Here is a 19,276-nt window from a genome sequence, read left to right on the forward strand (position 1 = left end):
GACAGATTATCATCCACCTCACAATGAAGCACAACCTCTATGCAAGTTGTCCTGTTCACAGATTCCCTTTCTACTGGATCTCTTACGACCAATATTTGCCTATAGCTTATATTGAGATGTAAGCACCCCAGCTTTAACAAATCACCATACCACAGTTGGCCGCTTGACTACTTTTTCTAGCTTGGTGTGGCTGAACTCCAGGCTGATCACATTGTATAGTTTTTCCCTTTCAGTTTCTGGTGTTTCGTAGTATCGGACAAACTGTGACATACTCATGTCTGTGGCCTTTTGTGTGTTCACATCCATCACATCCACTACGCGCCGGCTTCCTACAGAAGAAGAGAAATTTCAAGTCGACAAAGCAAAAATGATAATTCTATTATCCAAACACTGCACTTTATAAAACTGTATATAGTTAAAAGATACACCAAACCTAGAAAGGAATAAGAATAAATAGGAGATAATCTTAATAATCAGAACTCAGCCTCTCAGACAGGGCAGGGGGAGGGCGGGGAATGGCGGAGACCCTTTATTTATAGATTATTCAGTTTTACTTGTAAAATGAGACAAAACAAAACCAAAGATGATGAGGTTAACAGAAAAACACTAACTCTGACTCCTTCATATATGGTCAGGTATTTATCAGTAAAAGTAAAGCTCTAACTCTTTTAAAGCTACTATTGAATTCCTGTGAAAATAAATATGCAACAAGCAATGCATCTAATTATACAATACTACTAATGGTAGAATAGAATTACAATAATCATTATTTTGAAGCCAACGTTGGTAACTTTATTTCAACTCCACAGTGCTGGTCTCTACATTATGTTGCCCTAGCTGGTTGCTTTTATTCTATACAAGTAAATGACTGCTAGCAAAGATAAGTTAGTGATTTAATATGATATGTGACAAGTGATGTTATCCAATATGTATCTGCAGGGCCCAAAAACCTGACATTTTCTTCTCATTTACCAAGATCATCTTCTGCAGGCAAGTAAATTCATGAAATGAAAAGCATTCTATTTTAGCCTCCACTGTCCGGTGTCTTGGGAGTGGGCTCCCACACCACCGGGTTACTATATTTAAATAGCGCAGATTTTTCCCTGTAACCCAGTGTATCCCACTGCCTTTAGCTCGGCTCCATTAAAGGCATGTGTTCCTTTTGTCTCGCTCTCTTAAAAGGTCAGCCTACACTAAGAAATCCATCCCCTACCTATAGTAGTCTGCTAAGGCCCTGAGCAATATAGGTTTCTAGCATGCTAGTGACTGCTTGTTCTACTTCGTGGCCATTCTCTTGCCTGACCCTCAGGTGCTTTGCCCAAGCATCTTTAAGACTCCAAATGTAGCATCCTGGTAGTCTCCATACATCAGAGTCCAGATCTCTATACGAGAGAACAAAGAATAAACACCAGAGAGACTGCTCAGACAATGCCCATGGCAGAAATCCAAATTCAAATTGGTTAGCTGTACCTATAGGGCCACGACTTGTTGCCTGTAACAATTTATTTTTCTTAGTCCTCATCCTTCAACGTATTCTTCCACTCACCCTATACCTACTATGCTCATGGTATTTACATCAATATTACTTTTCTATAAAGCACTCATTTTTTATTTTCGGTTCCTTTGAAAGTTCTATACATTTGTTTTGGTGTTTTTTTTCAGAACTTTGTAAGATACTTAGACACTAGAGGGCGCTCAAGTTGCAGAAGTTTTTTTTTTTTCTTTTTAATATGATACTGTGAGCTTTTTTTATATCTACAACAGCATAAAACCAACAACTCAGGCCCATCAGCAACCTTAACTGAAGAGTCATCAGGATGAGAAATGAGGTAACCAATCCTGCGTACTGTGCTTACATAAATCACAAGTTCTGGATAATGGATGCATGAAGTGCAAGAATGTAGGGGCTCGTTCACATCAGCGTTGTGAACTCCGTTCTGCAGGTTTCCGTTTCTGCCTAAAACAGAGCAGGAAACTCCTGCAGGAGTCTCTCTCACCCATTCATTTGAATGGGTGAGAGAGATGTCTGGCCATGAGCGGCGGTGAGCGTTTTATGCTCTCCGTCGCGAAACCGGGTTTTATAATCCGGACACAGAGTCGGACATGCAGTACTCTGTGTCCGGTTAAAAAAATCCGGTTTCGCGGCGGAGAGCATAAAACGCTCACCGCCGGACCCGGTCTGTGCTTTCTGTCTTCTGGCATGCAGAAGACGGAAAGCACAGAACGGAAAGAAGAACGCAAGTGTGAACCTAGCGTTATATTGACAATAGACTGCTAGACCTTCACCTGTACATACAACGCTTCACCATTTGTACTGGTCCAGAGTTACAGCAGAAATAAATTTATGTCATATTCCAGAGCTGTATTCGCAATTCTGCTGGTTGGCATTAAGCAGATCTGTCAACTTAATATACTGCATTGAACACATGTCCACATTTTTTGGCCACTTTGGCTACTAGTGTTAATGACATGTAGATATAATATGCTGTCCTCGCATAAAAAATGATTATTATTTAAAAGGGTTTTCCAGGCAAAAATTTTTTTTTTTTTTTTTTTTTTTAAAGTGTCTATTAGTGCTATTAATGGATTAATAAGTGTAACCTCATACTTTTTAGCATGTTTTGAGTGATTTCTGAGCGTCTCTGGGGGCCCCTGGTGTCTCCTGCATTTGTTTATATGCTCAGTTTCCTGATATGTAACTCCGTGTCTCTCTAGCTACCCTGTCCTTCCCTACCTATTCAGCCCAATTCCCGACCCATACTAGATACTTACATTTTACGCTTCTTCTTGTGAGACGACCCCTCCTTCTCCTGTACTGTATGTGCACTATTACCAGCAGCAGTGCGCACACATTGCTTGGAGAAGAGCGCGCACCCTGTCAGTACAGAGGGAGGAGCCATCTCACCGGAAGAAGCAATGGATGGTAAGTATGATGGAGTGGATGGGGAATGAAGTAGTAGTGACAATCCATTTCTGGGAATGGGGAAACGGATCCTCATAGGATAATCAGAAAATGTCCCTGGGTTGGTCACATGACCGCCCCCGAGATTTATATATATATAAAAGTATGCAAAAGTATGGGTACCCTTATTTTATTGATTTGAATTCCCCTAACTACTTTTTACTGACTTACTGAAGCACAAAATTGGTTTTGTAACCTCAGTGAGCTTTGAACTTCATAGCCAGATGTATCCAATCATAAGAAAAGGTATTTAAGGTGGCCAATTGCAAGTTGATCTCCTATTTGAATCTCCTCTGAAGAGTGGCATCATGGGCTACTCAAAACAACTCTCAAATGATCTGAAAACAAAGATTGTTCAACATAGTTGTTCAGGGGAAGGATACAAAAAGTTGTCTCAGAGATTTAACCTGTCAGTTTCCACTGTGAGGAACATAGTAAGGAAATGGAAGACCACAGGGACAGTTCTTGTTAAGCCCAGAAGTGGCAGGCCAAGAAAAATATCAGAAAGGCAGAGAAGAAGAATGGTGAGAACAGTCAAGGACAATCCACAGACCACCTCCAAAGAGCTGCAGCATCATCTTGCTGCAGATGGTGTCACTGTGCATCGGTCAACTATACAGCGCACTTTGCACAAATAGAAGCTGTATGGGAGAGTGATGAGAAAGAAGCCGTTTCTGCACGTACGCCACAAATAGAGTTGCCTGAGGTATGAAAAAGCACATTTGGACAAGGCAGCTTCATTTTGGAAACAAAAATTGAGTTGTTTGGTTATAAAAAAAGGCGTTATGCATGGCGTCCAAAAAGAAACAGCATTCCAAGAAAAACACATGCTACCCACTGTAAAATTTGGTGGAGGTTCCATCATGCTTTGGGGCTGTGTGGCCAATGCCGGCATCGGGAATCTTGTTAAAGTTGAGGGTCGCATGGATTCCACTCAGTATCAGCAGATTCTTGAGAATAATGTTCAAGAATCAGTGACGAAGTTGAAGTTACGCCGGGGATGGATATTTCAGCAAGACAATGATCCAAAACACCGCTCCAAATCCTCAGGCATTCATGCAGAGGAACAATTACAATGTTCTGGAATGGCCATCCCAGTCCCCAGACCTGAATATCATTGAACATCTGTGGGATGATTTGAAGCGGGCTGTCCATGCTCGGCGACCATCTAACTTAACTGAACTTGAATTGTTTGTCCAAAATACCTTTATCCAGGAACTGATTAAAAGCTACAGGAAGCGACTAGAGGCTGTTATCTTTGCAAAAGGAGGATCTACTAAATATTAATGTCACTTTTCTGTTGAGGTGCCCATACTTTTGCACCGGTCAAATTTTGGTTTAATGCATATTGCACATTTTCTGTTAGTACAATAAACCTCATTTCAATCCTGAAATATTACTGTGTCCATCAGTTATTAGATATATCAAACTGAAATGGCTTTTATAAACAACAAAATATTTAGAACTAAAAATGATTAAGATTAATAGGGGTGCCCAAACTTTTTCATAGGACTGTATATATATATATATATATATATATATATATATATATATTTTTATTACTAATGTTATTTAGAAAGTAGGAGTGGGGAGGGTGTTTAGATTAGTGCAGCGATTTATAATTATCCCAGACAACCTCTTTAAGCCTTTACCATTTTAAGGGGGCTTCCAATAAATAAAACATATCCCATAGATCGATGTCTGATCAGCAGAAGTCCTACTACTTAGATCCTCAGTCAAGAGATAGTGAGGCCACTGTCTGAGCAGAGCAGGAGTCATATGAAGAAATTCATATCATTAGTGGTGCAGAAACTTATTAATTTTGACATTCAGCCAAAATACCATATCTAAATCTACTTACAAAACAAAATGTTAAAAATATATAATAAATTTGTCCCACTGTCTGTACTGCCAGTTTTTTGTATAAGGCAAAGTTTCCCCAATATTCTCAAACAGGGAAATCCCTGGAAAAAAATAAGGATTTAAATTCACAGCTTTATTTCATGTAGTTTTAACTGCCCTACAATTACATTGCTTAAAAGCAACTGTATCCTGTAATTTTCAGCCAGCACAAAAATTCAGCTTTTACTGTCACTATGCTCCCCAATAGCCCAACACATACAATCATGCCCCCTTAGTGGACCCCAAACACTGAATCTCTCCATTGGCCACATAAAGTAGTAGTGTTTTTGTTTTTTTTCCCTCTCTATTCTTTTCTTTATATGGCAGAATTAGTAGTAACACTTATCCATCCTTGTCTCCAAGGAGCACTCTAGTCTGCGGCTCTGTACAGACTTACTGCATCACCAGCAGATGCCTGAATGGCGAAGCAGGTAGCTTAATACTTTCACATTTCCATTCAACTGCACCAGTATTCTAACCAACTAGTGTGGGATAGGGAGAGAGGGAAAACACAGCCCACTTGCAAGAAAAGTTCTATAATATGTTATAAAAAAAACCTCACATCCCTTTTGGTGGATCCGGGTGCACAGACTAGAAAGGTTCTATCGGTTCAGAACGTGCCTTTCTTTGCATGATGGGGATCTATTGTCGTCTAAAAAAGCGGCCATTTTATTTTTGTATGTATCAAATAAAAACTGGATTTTAGGATACGTGGTTTGCTGTACCAGCATTCTAAGGCTGAGTTCACATGTACTTTTTGGTCTGGATTTTGACGCGGAATCCATGTCAAAATCCGGCTCAAAAAACCGCCTCCCATTAAATTGAATGGGTTCCTTTTTCCATGAGCGGTTTGTTCCCGCTCACGGAAAAAAGAAGAGACATGCACTTTGAGGCGGATTCCGCGGCTGAATCAGCCACAGACGTCTGCGGCACAACACTCCCCTCCACTAGGCCCATTCATTTGGGCCTAATCCAGAGCGGAATGCCGCAACTGGATTTCGATGCACTGTATGCACTGCACCGGCATCCAGCCACGGCTAGCCGTTTTTTGGACCGGATTCTGAGGCGGTCTAAGTGTCAAAATCTGGTCCAAAAAACCCACGTGTGGACCCAGCCTAAGGGTGCATAAAAAGGTGAATGAAGACATGCAGCAATTTCCACCTCCACATTATCATGGCAGGCAAGTTGAGAATTGCCAGTCTAAGAACTCTAAGCAATATTCCCCAATTTAGTACTAGGATAGGTGGCAACATCATTACTCATATTGTACAAGCTGATCACGTTCATCTTCATAAGTGTTATAACGGTGAGTAGGATATTTTATGTATCTAAATCAATAATGACATAACTTTAAAAGGGGTCCAGAATGAACAACAAAAAGTAGCAACTTACCCACCAGTAGTTTCACATCCCTGACAGAGAAGTCTTGTTCTGGCATTCTACAGTTTAAAAAAAAAAAAAAAAAAAAAAAGGACAAAATAGATTTGATACTGAATGAGTACTGAGGTGTGACATCTATTTTTACATCCACAAATTTATATATATATATATATATATATATATATATATATATATATATATATATATATATATGCCAACCAACAAGGCTTGTCAGTTCCAAAATTGTCATTGATGCTAAATACTTAAAACAAATTGCTGACCCCATTTTCTCTTAGATTGACCTTTATACAGCTGTGAGAATGAGGTCTAAAGCCAGGCATACACATTAGATTTTGGATGACTGTCATGTGGGCATCTGATTGATGATGGCATTGTTTGTAAAACCCCACCATCAGCAAAACCAAAAAAAAGCACTTGACCAGCTTAAAGGGGTAATCCAGGTGGCACTATTGACAACTTATAATAGATCTGCAGGAGGTCCCTGTTGTCAGGTCCTCACAGATCTAATATTGATGGCCTATCCAATTAGCTGTACCGTGACAGCGTGGCTCCTGGTAACGTTCACAGGAAGAGAGTCCCACTGCTTACTCGCTGTCCAAACTGTAATGACTGGTTTTGGTACTCCAGTACTATCCTATTGAAGTCTATATGGCAGTGGTGCAGTACCTACCCCCACCACTCCAGATTATACAAGTGAACAGTGTGGCTCCAGTCATATAAAGGGAATGGTACTGCTGATCTGCAGGGTCCGGGTGGACAGCCCCTACAAATCTATGAATGAAGGCATATTCCAAGGATATGGCATCCACAGTAGAAAATGGATAAACCCTTTAATACATATTTGCATATTGGAATAGCCTGGTCATTAATATATAACAGCACCTTCACCAGGATACTCATTTCAGGATCATTTCCTGGCTATGAAGCATCTTGTCAAAACGCAGAAATGGGTTAAATAAAAAAAAATTAACGGCATAATGACCATGTGATGATTTGTCTGGGTTTATTCACATGCCCATTTTTTTAATGGACTGTTTTTCAAGTGTCAAAAAAAATAGACCCATAGACATTCATGGGTTTGAAAACACTAAAGTACACATTCACTAAAGTATACAATCATACTAGCGGTATAAAAATGTATTTACTTACTTAATACCCAATCCCTCTTTAGTGCGAAAAAGAAGAGGGACTTTAAGAGCTTCTCTTTGAACATATTCATACGTAAAATCTGTAGAAAATATAAAAACATTTGTGTAGACTTTATATTGCACAAGTCTATGTTCTGCACTGTATGGTAGGTTAGCTTCACATACTGCATTTCTCAGAATAAGGGTAAGTTCACACAGGAAATTCCTCTTCACTTTCCACCGCCAGCTTTTTCATGTGGCTAGCCGTGACGGGATGCCATTGCAATACATCAGCATTCCGTCGCAGCATCCCGCTCCTGATTAGGCCCAGATGAATGGGACTAATCAGGAGGGAGTCTCAAGCCGTGGACGGCGCAGCTGACTCAGCCACGGAATCTGCGTGAAGATAGCTTATGTGATGTCACTTTTTTTTTTTTCACTAGCTGAAATAAACCGCGTTTTTTTTAGCCTAATTTAGAGTGGTAGAACCAGAACTTTGTGACCATAAGCCAGTGAATTAAAGCAAAGAAAATTAGTTTTTAATTGATATGCAAATCAAGCTGCAAGTACAGTGTGGGAAGGGGGGGGGCAATGAGCCCCCTGTGCTCTCTGGGGAAACTGCAGATGAATAGGAAAAGTGACTTTATTCAAAATCTACAGGATACACCTTAAAAACAAAGGCACTGCTGGAATAGCCAATACATGGGGTTTAGTCAAAGAAAAAAAAACTACTTTCTTTTGCCAATGATAGATTCCCTAAGAGGACCTTTCACCATTTTGCCCATAGGCAGTTCTATATACTGCCGGAAAGCTGACAGTGCGCTGAGTTCAGCACACTGTCGGCTTTCCCGATCTGGGCCCAGTGTGAAGAGCTTACGGTCCGGTACCGTAGTGCTCTATGGTTAGAAGGGCGTTTCTGACACTCAGTCAGAGACGTCCGTCTTCACAGCACAGCCAATCGCACTGTGCTGTAAGAGCAGGGAGGAACGCCCCCTCCATCTGCTCGCAGTACTCGTCCATAGACGAGCATTATCAGGGAGGGAGGGGGCGTTCCTCCCGGCTCTCACAGCACAGCGTGATTGGCTGTGCTGTGAAGAAGGACGTCTCTGACTGAGTGTCAGAAACGCCCTCCTGACCATAGAAGAGCTACGGTACCGGACCGTAAGCTCTTCACACCGGGCCCACATCGGGAAAGCCTAATCATACTAGCGGTATAAAAATGTATTTACTTACTTAATACCCAATCCCTCTTTAGTGCGCACTGTCAGCTTTCCGGCAGTATATAGAACTGCCTGTGGGCAAAATGGTGAAAGGTCCTCTTTAAGGACTGGGGAACCACACAGGTTTTAGGCTATGCTCCCATCACACATCATTTAGACCAGGGCCACACCATGACTAATTTTTTTTTAACTATTGAGCGACTGCTGCAGTTCACTAGCTTGCACACAACTCATTCACTAGAACAACAGATAAAGCTCAATTGTAAAATCAAGACTGCAAAAGTCACAATGTAGCCCTGGCCTAACACAGCCATAGACTTATATGGGCAGACTTATGCCAGCCATGGAATTTATAGACCATATACGCCATATAAGTTCCCAACACCAGTAAAGGGAAACAATGTACACAAATCAATGAAGTCTTAATAAAACTACCAAAGCGTGTGCGTTATAACAGATGTGCGTTGTGTCACACGCATTAAAGGGGTGAGCACACCCCAGTACATCCACCTACAGGCCAGCCCCTTTAATATCCCACTAGACACGTCTCCCCCTCAGCATACTCCAGGAGTTTCCCTGCAGCCCCTCCAGCTCGGCGCCACCTCCTCACACCTACTGTACTGCACCACTGCTGGCGGGAACTTTGAATCCCCTGGAGCAGTCGTGCACGTGCAGACGGCTCCGCCACCGCTGAGGAGAGCTGGGCCGCTGTCGCCGCTACCTTTGCCGTCCATGTACTGCACGTAGTCCCCTCGGTAGTGGCTGCTGCTCAGCTTCTGCTCCAGGCTGAAGCCGCGGATGCTGACCATGTCGTCCACGTCAGACAGATCGTCCTGCTCCGCGTACTGTGTCCGGTTCATGGTCCGCTGTGGGGAGAACAAACATGGACGAGCTCAGACCTGTAAGCCAATGCCCGGCACAGCAGACCTGCGGGAGCCGAGACTGCCCGGGATACTGATCAGTTTATCCCGCACCCTGTGACTACAGCCATCGGTACATACTGGGGGCCGGAGTGCGCCATTATACATATAAGCTATGTAATACATTCTGCACTGAGGAGATGCGACCGCATTGCTACGTTCTAGTCACCCACATTACGATTTCTACCGACTGATTTTGTACGTGTGACTGGATCCTGCGCATGGTGCCGCAAGGGTTAACCGAGCCCACGCAGGACCTTTAAATGCCATGTGCTGCACGGAGGGATATAAACAAGGAAGAGGGGCCGGCCTAGGAGCCGCGTAACGTGAGCACGGCTTGCAGGACACTTCCTGGTGTGAGCAGGGGATTCACCGGAGTGCACAGGGCCTGTGCCTGCCTCTGCCGGGGCCATGTTCAGCAGTAGCAGCTGCTCTCCTCCTCACAGCCTACAAGTAGTTACCGAGGCAGCCAGCAGGGACACACACAGCTGCACGTACACACCAGCAACCATAACAAAGCCATGCGAGGAGCCCCAGCATGTACCACCCACACAAAGGACTAGTGACATGTACACACCAATCTTCTTCCAGATGCTTTCTTTGCCTCCATGTTAGTGATGGAGCAGTGGTATAAAGTGCTTGGAGAAGACGTGGGCTCCTCTCTTACAGGCTCCATAGTCTGCCACGCATTGTGCCCAGAGGGGATGAAGCGGGACCGCACACGGAACAATAAAAAGTTACTGATCTCCGTAGCGCTCTACAAAGTACAAGGAAGCAGCGCTGGCTGCGGGGCCGCTGACGTCATGCTCTACAGGAGGCAGCACTGCTTGCAGGGGCCACATGACTGACAAGTTTGCCGCGAACACGCGTGGGCTGCTGCTAACAGTGAATCAGACATTTGCTGACACTCGGAAGCCTTTTCCTATTGATGTTTTGGCCGGTCACGGGGGCTGATTGTGCGCAGGCGCATGAGCAGCTCTCGCCTTTTATTTGTTATGACTAGTGCGTGGAGCGTGCACCTCTATAGTTTCCACAACAGCGATCTGGAGGGGGTGTGGCCTGTGTGAGGGTCGCCCCTCCCCCTGCTGCATGTGTTTTTGTTGTCTTTCCACAGGTTTTTTTTTTTGTCTGGGGGCAGGGCTGCTTGTCTGCACACTGTTCACATTACTAAGCGGCCGTAGACGTTACTCATACAGATGCTTTACATTTATTATTATTGTTTATTTATATAGCACATTAATACCATGGTGCTTTACATTTGGGGGTTTACATACAGTACACAGAATATACAGGTAGATATAATACTAACAGTGATCGGCTGGCACAGTGGGGTAGACGGCCCTGCCCGTGAGGGCTTACAATCTATGAATCTGGTGCAGTTTAAGGCCCCATGTAGCAGGCTGCAGCAAAAAAGCGCAACGCATCGCAGCTGTTCCGGCAGCGCTTTTCACAGACAATCTGCAGAGGTTTCCTTTGCTTACAGTAAACCAAAATTTCCATGCAATCACAATAGTATATGTGGACTAATAAAGGGGTTTTTAGGGACTTACACACTGATGACCTATCCTTAGGTCATGAATTATAGATCAGCAGGGGTCTGACACCTTGGCTGATCCCATTCACGTGAGCCCTGCAGCCTCTTCAGTACTCACCCTATACAGTGCCATACATTTGTGCAGTGACAGTGCTTGCTTCTGCAGCTCTGCCCATTCACTCGAATGTTAGAGATATGTCGCTGATCCCAGACACTCAGATGGTGAAGTTAGTGGTTGTGCTTGCAGAACCCACAATACAGTGTATAGAAATCGCAGCACGCACCATAGATGCTTTAAGTGATCAATAAGGGGGCGTTCACACTACTGTCGGTGTCCGACAGGTAGTGTCCGCTCAAAATCTGGCACGGACATTAGGAGCGGACACTAGCTGTGTCCGTGACACCTGTCATTTATTTAAATGGGCATCAGGTGCATTCTGTTGCACTCCGTGCCCTTCCTTCCCTGTCCGCATGTAAAGATGTCCGACTTCTGAAGCGGACAGAAAAACCCGACATGTAGAAGATGGACAGAAGCTCCATCTCTTCCTTTTCTTGCTGGTAGCTGTGCTGGTGGAGGCCGTGGATGTGGAGTCTCTTTCTTGAGCATGCTGGACACTTTTTACAATGGCTGTTGCTCCCTCACTTCTGGGGGTCACTTTTCTGCTCTCAATATATGGCCTCACCGCATGTGGCCCGCGGGCCGCAGTTTGAGGACCCCTGGTCTAAAGTATCAACTGCTCCCTTTATGGCATTATAATCCAAAATAATGTCAGGCTTTCTGTCTTCTCTATCACTTACGGCATTGACATGGTGCATTGTGCTCATGAGAATTACCTGTTTGTTTGTTTGTTTTTTTGGAACATAAGAAACAACAGTTGTATTTCCAGAAAAATAAAAAGTTGAACTGTACACCTCTCTCTTGCTAAGGATACCTTGCGGTAGTTCAGGTTTGTTTTTTCTCATACTACCCAGCAAGGTAAGTTGTTTTTTCTTCAACATCTGGCCTAGTTGATAGGATGTAAAAAAGTTGTCACGTGACATTTTGTCCTTTTAGTCCATGAGTCAAATCTAGAACAACACGCATACCCTGATTTTTTTCAGGTCTTTCATCAGGGGCTTTTCCTGTATACACTTGAACATTTAGAGCATATGAACTTTTGCTGTCGCAAAATGTCCAGATCTTGCTGCCATATTTTGCTGGCTTACTTAGTATATATTGTCTGAATGGGCACCTACCTCGGAATGCCACCAGTTTGGAGAAGAAGTACACATAAAAAAAAACATAACTTTTGCAGTCAGAAATAATCAGAGACCTGTAGAACAGTATAAAATGCTATCGGGTCATATTGACCCGAACAATACAAGTGTAACAATCAGCGTGTAGCAAAAAGTAAACAAAAAAAAAAAATGTAGAGCTCCACAAATGAGGAGAAGTCAAGGAACCACTAGTTTCAAATCCTCATTAAAAAAAATCTGCAGGGTCTCAAAAATCATTTCGGGTCATATTGACCCGAACATAACAGCAGGGTTAAAGGCTATTCACGCATATGTGGGGCTCTATCAGCATGATTTTGCTCATAGAGCCCCTTTAAGAACTAGCTATAACAGAATTTGAGACATCATTAGTGAAAAAATACAGTTGCGAATTTCAGCTTAATATACAGCAGTTCATTCTGCATATAAAATCACATTCCTGACTATGTTTTTAACTAGTGATTAGAGATGAGCGAGTAGTATTCGATCTAGTAGGTATTCGAATGAATACTACGGTATTCAAAATACTTGTACTCGTTCAAATACTATCTATATCTATACTGTATAGCATTCGGCAAATCAACGCTGGTTCTGCAGCAGACTCATCCTTGCTAGTCGGGAGAGCTGGCAGCTTGCGGTTACAAGGGAGCTTACTTTTTCTCATGGGAATGCATTGACCAGTGTTGATTGGCCAGTGTACAGCATTCGGCCAATCAACGCTAGTTCTGCGGAGGCTCATCTGTGAGGAGGCGGAGTCTAAGATCGGACCACAGCAGTCTCCATTGAGGTCCGATCTTAGACTCCGCCTCCTCACAGACGAGCCTCTGGCAGAACCAGCGTTGATTGGCCGAATGCTGTACACTGGCCAATCAATGCTGGTCAATGCATTCCTATGAGAAAAAAGTCAGCTCCTGCATAAACGCAAGCTGCCAGCTCTCCCGACTAGCAAGCACGGGCCTGCTGCAGAACCAGCATTTGCCGAATGCTATACAGCATTGCTATAATTATTACTTAAAAAAGGATATAATAACAAAAACCATCTCAGAAAAATAGGCCACACTTACCCAATAAGAAACGATACATGGCTTTGTGTAGGATGCAGAGAGTCCCTTGCTTATGATATGATATATGACATATCACATGATATGAGAGTCCCTTATATGATAGAAAAAGCCCAGGTGCACAATGCTGATATAGAACCCATTCACACACATACAATCCATGAAGGATGTGGATAAAAAAAAAATTACTTTTTTAGGGTGCATTCACACTACGTATACGGCAGCTTATTCTGAACGTAAAACACGTTCAAAATCAGCGGCGTATAAAGCAGTTCCATTCATTTCTAAGGGAGCCGGCATACGAGCGCTCCCCATAGAAATAAATGGGCTGCTTTTTTCACTGCGAGCAGTCCCATTGAAGTGAATGGGAAGTGCCCGCGTGTACGGCTAGCTCTGCTCATGCCGAGCCGTACACGTGAGCACATCCCATTCACTTCAATGGGAGTGCTCGTAGTGAAAAAAGCAGCCCATTCATTTCTATGGGGAGCGCTCGTATGCCGGCTCCCATAGAAATGAATGGAACTGCTTTATACGCCGCTGATTCTGAACGTGTTTTACGTTCAGAATAAGCTGCCATATACGTAGTGTGAATGCACCCTTAGGTGCTGTGAAGTCTGTCTGATCTAAATAGTGTGGGGGTGACAAATAGGCTTTTCTTTGTTGCTGTAACTCACATTATTATGTGACAACACCTTGTATAGGTTTTATGTGTGTACATTTGAAATGCAGCCATCTCCTCATGGATTGTAGGTGTGTGGTGGGCGCTATGTCAGGATTGTGCACCTGACCTGTTTCCATAATATATTGCAAGGATCTGTCTGCATCCTACATAGGGTCATGTTTTATTTGGTATTGGATGAGTGTGGCCTTTTTTTGTGATGCTTTTTCTTTAATATTTACTTGACTAAATAAAGATAATATATGTATTGAAATTTTATGTAATATTGTGCTGTATGATCTATCTTGGCCTATCCTCAGGCTTCATTCAGATGGCACAGTGCAGCCACAGATTGGTTCCTGCATATGGCTGAAGCCCCACATTGCGGAAAAGCAGCTTTTTTTGTTGCAGATTTTTGAGCCAAAGCCAAGAATGGCTACAAAAGGAATGGGAACTCTATAAAAAGTTTTTATATTTCTCTCTTCTGCTGAATCCACTCCTGACTTTGGCTCAAAAAAACGCTACAAAATCTGCAACAAAAAAAGCAGTTTTTCCGCAATGTTGGGACTCAGCCTATTAGCTGGAAAGTCATATGCTGTTACTGATGCAGTATAAGGCTTCATTCACACGGGGCGTGGATGGCAGATTTTGGTCCTGATTCTGACATGGGAAGCCGCATCAGAATAGGGCCAAAATCCGCCAGCCGCGACTTCCGACAGTCGCGACACTCCGGTCTGGCGTAGGCTCAAATGAATGGACCTAGTCCGGAGCGTGCTGCCACGAGGTGGATACCGCGGCTGAATCAGCCGCAGAATCCGCCTGAAGAAATGGCAGCTCGCTTCTTTTTTCCGTGAGCGGCAACATGCCGCTCATGGAAAAAAGAGAGCTAGCGGTCTACATAGAACGCTATTGTGATTGGGTAGATTATGACGTGAATTCCGCACCAAAATCCACCCCCTCTTGCCCCGTGTGAACAGGCCAAAGGTAAAATTTTTGATTCTGAAGTTTTATCTGAACGTTTTACAGAAATTTAGACAAACAATAAAACACAATAAACTTTGTGACAGCTCAAAAGCAAGTTCACATGTCAGTGTAAAGTGATATCCAAATATTGTAGCAATATCATACTTCCAACAGGCCTTCCTGTGAAGCTGAGAATAAAGTTCAGTTATCATCTATGACTCACTGTAGTACAGGGGTACCCAATCCGTCGATCGTGATCTACCGGTCGATGGCAATGGACGTATGGGTCAATCGCGGGATGCAGCCAGGCATCCCCGCTGTCTGCTTCTTCACAGCGCAGGCTGAGAGTTATCCCTGGACACTGGCAGGCTGGGGCTGCGGCAGCCCTGCCTGCCAGTGTCCATAGATGACTCTCAGCTTGCGCTGTGAACAAGCACTTGCAGGCCGCTCTTAGAGATGGAGGGGGCCGGGGTGCTGCTTCTTCACAGCGCAGGCTGAGAGTCATCTACGGACACTGGCAGGTGGGGCTGCCGCAGCCCCAGCCTGCCAGTCTCCAGGGATAACTCTCAGCCTGCGCTGTGAGGAAGCAGCACCCCGGCCCCCTCCATCTCTAAGAGCGGCCTGCAAGTGCTTGTTCACAGTGCAAGCTGAGAGTCATCTATGGACACTGGCAGGCAGGGCTGCCGCAGCCCCAGCCTGCCAGTGTCCAGGGATAACTCTCAGCCTGCGCTGTGAAGAAGCAGACAGCGGGGATGCCTGGGCGGCCACCTCTCACGATCCGCCGGCCCTGCCCAGCCCCGCCCACAGACATGCCCCATCCCACCTACAGGCCGCCCCGCCCACAAGAAGTGGGTAGTCGATCTTAGGGCTTGGTCATGTAAAGAAGTAGCTCACATGCTGACAAAGTGTGAGCCATGTCCACCTGGTAGACAGCGGCTCTACATAGGTCTTTGAAGACCATTTAGATACCGTATTTTTCGGACTATAAGACGCACTTTTTTTCCCCCAAATTTCGGAGGAAAATGAGGGTGCGTCTTATAGTCTGAATGTGGGTTTGCAGCATGGCCGCGCTACTGCCACCGCTGGTTTTCTTCAGCGGCAGTAGCGCGGCAATCTGCAGGCCCCGGCAGCTAAGACAGTCCCCGGCATCTGCTGTAATAGACCAGCGGATGCCGGGGAGTGTCTTAGCTGCCGGGGCCTGCAGATTGCCGCGCTACTGCCACCGCTGGTTTTCTTCAGCGGCAGGAGCGTGACAATACTGCAGGCCCCGGCAGCTAAGACACTCCCCGGCATCCGCCGGTCTATTACAGCAGATGCCGGGGACTGTCTTAGCTGCCGGGGCCTGCAGATTGCCGCGCTACTGCCGCTGAAGAAAACCAGCGGTGGCAGTAGCGCGGCCATGCTGCAAATCCACTCCTCCTCCACAGGTCCCGGCAGTCAGTTAGCCCCCCCCACCGGCCCCATACCTTTAGTGATGCAGGCCGGCTCCTGCACGGCGAGGCCGCAGGAGCCGACCTGTTCCGATGACAGCTGGGAGCCTAATGAAGGCTCCGAGGCTTGTCATAGATATATATTACTATCGCGGCTGGTCTATGACCCTCCGCGATAGTAATGTATAGAATCTCCCATAGACGGCAATACACTTGTATTGCCGTCTATGGGACTTGCAATCAAATGATTGCAGGTTCAAGCCCCCTAGGCGGGGGATATTAAAATAGTAAAAAAAAAAAAACACAAAAAAAATATAATAAAAAAATAAAATAAATAAAAGTTCACCTCCTTTCCCTAGAATACATATAAAAGTATAACATTACTGTGAAACATACACATTAGGTATCCCTGTGTCTGAAAATGCCCGGTCTACTAATATTTTTATGTACAGTGAACGTCAAAATCAAAAGTGCTAAACCGCCAGGTTTTTCTCTCTGTTTTGCCTCTGAATTAAATAAAAGGTGATCTAAGCAATAAACATTTCCCAAAATGGTATATCTAAAAAGTACACCTGGCCCCACAAAAAAAACGCCCTATACATCCCCGTACAGCTGCAGGGTCACCTGTCAATGTGGCCTTGCAGCTGTTCCAAAACTACAACTCCCATATATTAAATATTTTACCATTTTTTGCCTGAAATTTTTTTTTCCCTATTTTTCTCCTCTAAAACCTGGGTGCGTCTTATAGTCCGAAAAATACGGTAGTTACAGTACAGATGACATCTGTGACTATACTAGTTCATATTTTTTGTCTCTACCATCTGGACTGCCATGAGCACGGTTTTTCCAGCTGTGTTTTATCTCTGTAAAGCTTGCAAGAGACATCTTTGGCTCCTCATTTTTCCAGGCACCCGACCCACATTGTTCTCGCCTACATAAAATCGCCATCCTGCTGCTATTTTCAATTATAAAATAAGAAATCTAAAAATCCTCTGGAAATTACTAATACCCTTGTGTGCCCTTTTAATTTAATAACGTTACTATGTGCCCCTCAAAGAATATTTCCCCTACTTAATAATGCCCTGTATTCCCCCTTAAATCAATAATGCCCCAGAGTACAACCTAAAATTAATACTGCCAGTTCCCCTATTAATAAATGTATAAATTATGCCACGATGCCCACTGTCATAAATATTGCACCCTAATGCCCTCCTTCTATTAATAATGACTAGAGATGAGCGAGTACTGTTCGGATCAGCCGATCCGAACAGCACGCTCGCATAGAAATGAATGGACGTAGCCGGCACGCAGGGAGTTAAGCAGCCGGCCGCCATCAAAGCGGAAGTACCAGGTGCATCCATTCATTTCTATGGAGTGTGCTGTTCGGATCGGCTGATCCAAACAGTACTCGCTCATCTCTAATAATGACTATTAATAATCCCTTTGTATTAAAGGGGTTGTCCTGGAATTAGACAAATTACAGAGAAGGTGGGGAGGTTAAACATAAAAAAAAATCTGAAAAAAGCCCCAAAGAACATACCTGTCACTGTGCCGTCCATTTGTGTGCGCGCTGCGCCATCTCCACCAGAAGTCCTATGCCACACGTGACTACTGAGGCCAATCAGTGGCCACAATGGAGGCAGGTAGGACCCCAGTTGACATCACCAGATCCTTTCCAACCACCACTGAGGCCAATAATGTGCAGTGCATAATTTATGGTGGGGAAGGCACAGCACGCGCCCAAACGGACATCTGCAGGACACATCAGATCACCCTGGTACAGGTGAGCATGCACTTTGTTCATTTCCCGGACAACCACTCAATGCTCTTTTGGATGGAGAAAAAATTCAGACTTGCAGGACTTTTTCTCTGTCCAAAACATAAGGATACCAGACAGACAGCAACAAAATCCATTTATTTATTTTAACATTGAGGTCTATGGAAGGTGGACACAAACGGATAGTCATCTGTTTGTGTCCATTTTGGAATCTCTTTTTCCTTCTGCCCATCCTCATAATGAAGAAGGAAAAAAAGAACAAAAAACAAATTTGTTCAAAAATGGACACAAACGGGTAGTTTTTTTTGACAGACACCTATAGACTAATCTGTCTATAAATACAGATTTGGGCATCTGCTCTGTAACTGTTTGGAATCAGTTTTTAGACCGTTCCGTTTCTTTTTAAACAGTTTGGCAGTGGACGGATACCGGGCCAAGTGTGAACCTAGCACAAGAGCCCCCTACTAGTAGAGCTGGAAGTGAGAGGCTCCTTCCTCTATAATGTATTTCAACTGCAACATTGTCATGCACAGTTACATAGTAGATGAGGTTGGATAAAGACATCAGTCTGTCAAGTCCAACCTATAACCCTACAATCCCTACAGTGTTGATCCAGGGAAAAGCAAAAAACCCCATGAGGCTCGTGCCAATTGCCCTATTTCAGGGGAAAAAATTCCTTCCCGACTTCAAATCTGGCATTCAGTATAAAAACCCTGGATCAATGTGTCCTTAAAATCTAGAGTATTGATGTGTAACTTGTGCTGTGGTGGTCCAGAGGTGGGCCCCCCCGAGTCAGGGGGCCTGGTTCTGTGTGTGTTTAGGGCCATAGAACATAATGGTTCATGAAGCGCAGATGGACTTCCTAGTGAAGCAAACACAGGCTTCCTCTTTCATTAAAACAAATCAACATAATCTGTATTGGGTCACTTCTCTGTAGAACAGACAACCTGCCACCCATCCTCCAGCCACCAGGGGGCGCAGAAGAACATGAAGAACATTCCTTGTGTGGTTGCGGCGCACAATGTTCCTGGCCGTACTACTGCACGTCGCTGCTGGTTGGCGGAAGT

At 44.2% G+C, this 19,276-nt stretch overlaps 1 protein-coding gene across 3 annotated transcripts in view; it reads right to left on the reverse strand.

Moving 5' to 3' along the window:
- Window positions 1–10,477, reverse strand: part of KDM2B (lysine demethylase 2B) — a 76,016-nt gene extending 65,539 nt beyond the window's left edge. Inside the window, exons 1-5 of one of the 3 annotated variants that reach the window (XM_075273199.1) lie at window positions 10,110–10,477; window positions 9,334–9,478; window positions 7,415–7,493; window positions 6,257–6,303; window positions 151–329 (exon numbers count right to left, since the gene is read on the reverse strand). In XM_075273199.1, coding sequence (XP_075129300.1) covers window positions 151–329; window positions 6,257–6,303; window positions 7,415–7,493; window positions 9,334–9,478; window positions 10,110–10,208 — 549 coding nt within the window. In that variant the 5' untranslated portion in view covers window positions 10,209–10,477. Of the gene's footprint in view, window positions 1–150; window positions 330–6,256; window positions 6,304–7,414; window positions 7,494–9,333; window positions 9,479–10,109 lie in introns of those variants that run through there. The other 2 variants (XM_075273209.1, XM_075273217.1) reach the window with 2 other exon arrangements.
- Between the last annotated feature and the right edge of the window lie 8,799 nt (window positions 10,478–19,276).

This window comes from Leptodactylus fuscus, chromosome 1 (assembly GCF_031893055.1).
Source record: "Leptodactylus fuscus isolate aLepFus1 chromosome 1, aLepFus1.hap2, whole genome shotgun sequence".
Lineage (NCBI taxonomy): Eukaryota > Metazoa > Chordata > Amphibia > Anura > Leptodactylidae > Leptodactylus > Leptodactylus fuscus.